Source organism: Mustela erminea, chromosome 9, assembly GCF_009829155.1.
Source record: "Mustela erminea isolate mMusErm1 chromosome 9, mMusErm1.Pri, whole genome shotgun sequence".
Lineage (NCBI taxonomy): Eukaryota > Metazoa > Chordata > Mammalia > Carnivora > Mustelidae > Mustela > Mustela erminea.
This window is the reverse complement of record NC_045622.1, coordinates 99,856,664-99,864,112: the sequence shown is the minus strand read 5'-3', so window position 1 is coordinate 99,864,112 and position 7,449 is coordinate 99,856,664. Positions and strand designations below refer to the sequence as shown.

General features: G+C 38.8%; 1 protein-coding gene across 1 annotated transcript; it reads left to right on the top strand.

Moving 5' to 3' along the window:
* The first annotated feature begins 1,316 nt into the window (after positions 1–1,316).
* On the top strand, positions 1,317–2,252 carry LOC116599255 (olfactory receptor-like protein OLF2). The gene has a single exon (XM_032359028.1). It carries the CDS (start codon positions 1,317–1,319, stop codon positions 2,250–2,252), a length of 936 nt encoding a protein of 311 aa, XP_032214919.1.
* Positions 2,253–7,449: the final 5,197 nt, after the last annotated feature.

The window sequence follows — 7,449 nt, the reverse complement described above, 5'->3', positions numbered from 1 at the left end:
TTGATTAGCAAATAAACAATTTTACTTATTTATATCTTAATCATATTTAAAAAAGAAAAAATACTGGGTTTTTCAATGATTGCAAAAGGATATATGGAAAGTTAAGCTTTTTTTTTCTATTTTTGTTTACCTGTGATAGTGGAGGTATCAAAACACAAATGCTAATTTGTATAAATTCAACCCCCTAGGAACCACATATTGTATTTATTCAAATCCGAAACAAAATCAGATCACCCATATTCCAGTTTTCACCAACAGAAAGACAGGTCCATGCAAACACACACACACACACACACACACACACACACACACACACACAGAAGGCTATAAAAGATACGTTTATTAGTTCTGTTCCCACCTCTATTTTAATAAACAAGTCAGGTTTAAAATCCAAAGAAATCAGAAGTGTATGTGTTAAATACTATAGTTCTCACTTTTTTTAGTATTCTTTTTTTTTTTTTTTTAACTGACCAAGAAAAACATCCTTTGGCATCAGGTCACTCCTGAATGTAAGCAATAAAAACATGGCAAAGTAGTAATATATTACTAGAGAAAAGTTTATTAAAATATATCTAATGTCTCAAAAAATATTAAAAACAGTGTGGATGGGAACTGTCACAAACATATTTCACTCATTATCCTTAGATCAGAGAGATGTTTATTGTTTCTGAACTTAATACAGAGGCTTAAACAGATCATGATTCTTGAAGAACTCAGTAAATGTAATCACTTTATGGTCAATTAGATATTTATTTTTAAAATATAAGAATGCATATTCCAAACTTGTTTTTTTTTTAAGATTTTATTTATTTATTTGACAGACAGAGATCACAAGTAGGCAGAGAGGCAGGCAGAGAGAGAGGAGGAAGCAGGCTCCCCACTGAGCAGAGAGCCAGATGCGGGGCAGAGCCCCAGGATTAACCCACTGAGCCACCCAGGCACCCCTCCAAGCTTGTTTTTAATTGAGGTATTCCTTTCATGCAATATTGGACTTGTAATGACCTTTCATTTATGATTGCCCACTGGGATAAAGCTATGCATATGCAGGTGCACCTAGATTATATACCTATGGATGATCTCCAAATTTGGAATCAGACTTTCTCTAAGTCCTATCCCAAATTACTGTAACTTTTGTTAACAACCGAAGAGTGAAACTAGTCTGGACTGTCTGAAGAATAAGACCATAAAGAATATAATATACTGAAATAAATCCTTTCTGCTTTACAGATGATAATTTTCTGAGTGTCAAGAAGACTTAGAACTTCGGTCTACCATTTCTTGATCACTTCTGTAGCATTTTGGAAGAATTAAGGAGAATGGATGGAAAAAATTGCTCTTCTGTGAAGGAATTCCTTCTCTTGGGAATTAGCAATGAACCTGAAGTTAAAATGACTCTGTTTATCACATTTCTTATTGTCTATCTAATCATTCTTGTTGCAAACCTGGGGATGATCATTTTAATTAGAATGGATTCTCACCTTCACACACCCATGTATTTCTTCCTCAGCCACCTCTCCTTCAGTGACCTCTGTTACTCTACAGCAGTTGGACCCAGGATGCTGGTAGACTTCATTGCCAAGAACAAGTCAATTTCTTTCCAGGGCTGTGCTCTGCAATGGTTGGTGTTCTGTACCTTTGTAGATTCTGACTGTCTGCTGCTGGCAGTGATGGCCTTTGACCGGTACAAAGCCATTAGCAACCCCTTGCTCTACACGGTCAGCATGTCCAGCAGACTGCGCTCCTTGCTCATGGCTGGGGTTTATATGGTGGCAATTGTGGATGCTTCAGTAAATACCATACTCACATTCCGGCTATGTTTCTGTGAATCTAATGTGATTAACCATTTCTTCTGTGATGTCCTACCTCTCCTCGTGTTGTCTTGCTCAGACATACAGGTTAATGAGTTAGTGATATTCACCATTTTTGGATTCATTGAACTGATTACTCTTTCAGGGCTGTTTGTGTCTTACTGCTATATCATCCTAGCAGTGATAAAGATCAACTCTGTGGAGGGGAGGTTCAAAGCATTCTCCACCTGCACCTCCCACTTAACTGCTGTTGCGATTTTCCAGGGAACTCTGCTCTTTATGTATTTCCGGCCGAGTTCTTCCTACTCTCTTGATCAAGACAAAATCATTTCATTGTTTTACTCCCTCGTGATTCCCATGCTAAACCCTCTGATTTATAGCCTACGGAACAAGGATGTGAAAGATGCCCTGAAGAACCTTAAAAGTAAAAAGTGGTTTCATTGAAAACATACATGTACGTATTTTTTCTCCCAATCTTACACTATAATTCATGGAAATCAAAATCGTTTTGACTACTGTGGTGTGATTCAATGAGTATTTATACATTTACCAGTCATGCCGTAATATATCATTCCCTAAGTACTCCATGATTCATTTTATGTCTTGAATTTATATTTGATACTCCTTATTTGTGGGAAATTTCTAGACTCCTACTCTGAAAAATTTCTTTTCCTCAATCTTTCATTTGTGCATGAACTGGATTTTCTAAATGTTCTTGAATATTTTCTATGTATCTTTAGGTGTTCTGAATTTCATGATGAATCTGGCAGTTTATTTACTAATAAATATTATTGCCTAATGTACGTTATAATTTAATTAAGTAACACTAAATGGTTTATAATGAACTATAATTACCCATAATGTAAAAAAAAAAAAAATACTAGACAGTATAAATCCGAAGGATATTGTTCAAATCCAGTGAAAGAAATTGTTGTTTGAGTTGAAAAATTTACTTGTTTATGAAAAAATAAAATTGTTTTTTAGAGCAAAGCTGGGGATACCTAGGTGTCTTATTCTGTTGGGCATCTGACTCCTGAGTTTTAGCTCAGATCATGATCTCAGGATGGTGAGGTTGAGCTCCTCATTGGACTCTGTGGTCAGCACAGAGTCTGCTTGAGTTTCTCTCCTTCTCCTTTTGCCCCTCCTCATACAAGAGCTCTGTCTCGCCCAAATTAAAAAAAAAAAAAAAAATCATAAAAAAGTAAAGAGTAATGCTGTTTTCATGCAAGAATGAACTATGTCTTCTAGGATTTTGTTACCTCATCTGTTTCCATTTATAATAACTTAGTAACTCAACTGTTCAGGGGACTTGTTACTAAAAACACATGAAGAATCAACTTTGGCAAAGGGGCACTTAGACTATAAGTACTGAGACTTGGGAGGACTCCCTGGAGTGTACTGTCTGGACAAGGCTACAATGTGTACCTCTATGTTTACTGCTGTGCCATTTACAATAAACAAGGTATGAAAGCAAGCCGGCATCCATTAATAGACGAAGGGATAAAGAAGGTGTGGGATGGATATAGATACATGAAGTGGAATATTATCCAATCATAACACAGAATGACATCTTGCTATTTGCAGACATGGACAGACCTAGAGGATTTTATGCTAAGTGAAATAAGTCAGACAGAGAAAGACAAATACCATATGAATGCACTTACATGTGGAATCTAAAAAACAAAACAAACAAACAAACAAACAAACCCCAAATGAATAAACAAGCAAACAAAAAGCAGAAATACACAAAACAAACTACTGTTTCCCAAAGGGGTTGTGGGTTGAGGAGGTGGGCAACACTGGTAAAGGGGATTAAGAGGCACAAACTTTCAGTTATAAACTATGTCACAGAGATTGAAAAGTACCGTATAGATAATATAGTCAATAATATTATAGCAACACTGTTGGCAACAGATGAGGAACACACTTCTGGTGATCCCTGAGTAATGTGTGGGATCACTCTGTTGCACACCTGAGCCTAATGTAAATTGCATGTCGACTATACTTAGCTCTCCAGTGACCTTGGAACATTTAGCTCCTGCCTGGTAAAGGTGACTCTTCTACTGGCAGTGGTGGTAGCAGTCTGTGAAGATCATCCTGCTCATCAGCTGATTTTGTCGTTCCCTAGCAACACCCTCTACAGTAGGGGGCTTTTATTTTTGCCATGGGAGCTGGACATCAGCTCTGGGTTCACTAAGCCATCTCTCCTGGATACCAACTCCTATAAAAGTCTACTTTGACTAAATCTGGACTTCATTCCTTCCCCTGCCTGGAGCCATAGTTCAATTACTCTATCATTGACTGGAGTATGTAATTCCTTTATCGTCTTATTAAAAGACACTGTTGTATGTGCTATAGGCTAGGAAAGTTCCCAAGGTGAACTTGTGTTAAATACATTGCTAGCAAAGACAAACTAAGACTCTGAGCATTAATATGCCTCCCGAAACAAAACAGAAGTTAAAAAGAACTTGCAAATGCAGACAATTAATATGGCATCTAAAAGAATAGCCAGATGGATGCAGGTAGGTAGAGAAAGCATTCTATGCTGATGGATCAGCAATTAGAGGGTCGTGAGGGAGGCAGGACCATGTACTCTGTCGAATTCAAAGACAAACAGTGTGGCTGGATTATAGTGCTGCAATTCACAGCTCACACACTCAACAGGCGTTCCTTCCCTCCAGCACTTACTAAGCTTGGTTCACATACCACCCTGTGCCTGAGAGCATTGTCGAATCCATGACTGTTTCCTAAATCATTCCCCTCAATGTCGGGTGATGAATACTCAGAGTTTAATGACTGTGCATTTTTATCTCATTACTCTACATCACCATACCATCCGGGTAAAGAAAGAAAGGAAAATTTTTTTAAAAAGTTAATTTTTATTAAATTCATGGAGGCAAAATAAAACACTGCGTTCAAGTATGTGCCTCAAATATATTTTTGTATCATATATGTAAGCATATAAAGTTAGTTGTGGGTGCTATGTGTAAGGGAAGGTGAATGACATACAAATTATTTGGAAAATAATGTTACCAAAGAGCTCTTATTTGGGTGTTTACGAGGTATTTGACAACTTAACTTGGCTCTGCTCCAGTTTGCTGATGATCAAATTGAGACAGAGGAATCTGAAGGGACCCTGTAAGAGAAAAAGCTGGACATCTTTTCGTTGTTTTTTTTTTTTCCTGACTTCTATTCTTCTAGCCCCTACAACCCACTCCACTCTCCACATGCCTGGTAATATGAATAGCATATGTCCTCCTTGTAAGGGACACAGATGTAGAGATGTCACTGGAGTCTGCCAGCACAGTAGATGATATATAGAGAATGACTGAGCAGAGCCATCATGTGCCTATTCCAGACCACTGTCCCTATCTCAAGGCCAAGACCCCTTGCTTCAGGGGATGACTGATGTAGGTAAAACACCCTCGACTCCATCCTTCTGACCAGTTCCTGTTGCCTGAAAAGATACGTGCACCAGACCACAATCTCCAGTAAAAACCACACACCCTAAAGACAAGGCTCCCTTTTTCCTTTTCCAAGTCTCCTGGATGCTCCATCTGTATCTCTCTCTATATATATCTTCAATAAAGTCTGCTTTTACCTCCTCCTGGCTCAGGTTTGGTTTCTATCCTGTGTGAAACCAAGGACTCCCTTGGCTGATCCGGCAGGACATTCCAGTTGCTTGGAGGCAGCCTACCTGCATCAAACTCACTGAAGTGTCTTGTTTAGTAAACAGGGATAAGGGCTTGCATTTGGAGGACCATACAAAAATAGGGGGCACTTTTGGGATACCTAGCTGGCTCAGCCGGTTAAGCATGACTCTTAGTTTCAGCTTAGGTTGTGATCTCATGGGTCACAGGATTGAGCCCAACATCTGGCCCATGATCAGCACAGAGTTGCTTGGGATTCACTCTCTTCCTCTCCCTCAGCATCCCCCCCACCCAAAAATGGATAAATAAAACTTAAAAAATAAATAAATAAAAGGAATACGGGGCACTCTTAAATGGTTGCTACAATTGTACAAGCTAAAATTCATCCAATGTCTAAGGCTACTTAGGTGCCATTGTAGAATGTTTTGGTGAAAATCTTTCAGATTGCCAGTAAAGCCCAAGTGGGACAATGAGACTCCTCTGTTGTCCAGGGTGAAATTCTTTCAGCAATTCTGAGACATAGTAGCAGGTGGTATAGAAGTAGAAAAACAAACAAAGAAACAAATAAATGGGGGGTGTTTCTGTTTCCTTTTGTCAAAATAGCCTCTCAATTAGCTAATATTATCTGGACTTTTTAAAAAATTTTTATTTATTTGACAGAGAAAGAGAGAGAGTGAGCTCTAGAAAGGGGGGAGTTGGAGAGAGAGAAGCAGGCTCCCCATTGAGCATGGAGCCCAAAGTGGGGCTCAATCCTAGGACCCCAGGATCATAACCTGAGCCGAAGGCAGATGCTTAACAGACTGAGCCACCCAGGCGTCCCATATTTGGACATTTTACCTATAAATTAGGTGCTGTCATAAAGAACAACATGGCAGGAACATAATTTAATCAGACTGAAGTTGAACCACAGATGGATGTCAATGTCAGAAGCGTAAAGAAGCCCAGCTTCTAGCACATTGCTTTTCCCTAAGACAGCTGGAATGCATTTAAGCTCAGATTTGATCTGTGTCTTCGCTCCTATAAGCAAGTCTTAGTCTAATGTGTGAACTAAAAAGAAGGAGATGAAGTGTATTAAATGAGGCATTTTAAGTTCAATAAGAGAGTGTCAGAAATGGGATAGACTGATCTTTAAAATTTGTGAAATCCCTGTGCCTAAGTTTCTGAGAGTGGAAGACAGGAAACTAGGGAATTCAAGACCGAAATAGGAGGTTGGGCTAATGACCTGCAGAAGTTGACTACAGAAATATCTCTTGACTTTACAGAGAAATTCAGGGAAAGGTAAATCAAAATAAATTATGTTAATTTAGATAATCCAATCCCCCTCATTCCCTTTACCATCTATATCCGTAACTCATATGCTTCTCATAGTGTACCTGCTACCAGTTGGTGGCAGATATAACTGTCCCAGTAAGACATTATCAATGTCTGCATGTAATGAGTCAATAATATAGGTCCATGCTTTCATCTTAGTTCGTTACCTCTGCAGAGGCACTGACATCCTCAAACATAGGCCTAGCCAGTGAATCCAGAGTAGGTTATATGCATAATGATGCAAGCAATTAGTTCTATACTGTGGAAAGCTGGTTAGCAAAATTTGCTAAAACAGCACTAATACTCACTACTTTGCCAAGTGTGTGGTTTAAAAAAAGATTTATTATATTTATTTTCAGAAAGAGAGAAAGTGAGCGTGCAGATGGAGAGAGCAGAGAGAGTGGTATAGGGAAACTCCAGCAGACTCCCCAGTGAGGGCTGAGCTGGAGATGGGGGTCAATCTCAGGATGCTGAGATCATGACTCTGAGACCGCAACCTGAGCAGAAATCAAGAGCCTCTTGCCTAACCAGCTGAGCCATTTGAGATCTAGTCCCTTAGCAAGTCTGCAGTATCGCATACAGTATTGTAACTATAAACACAATATTGTGCATTAGGTCTTCAGAATTTAGTCCCTTATCTTTTTAAAGATTTTATTTATTTATTTGACAGAAAGAGAGAG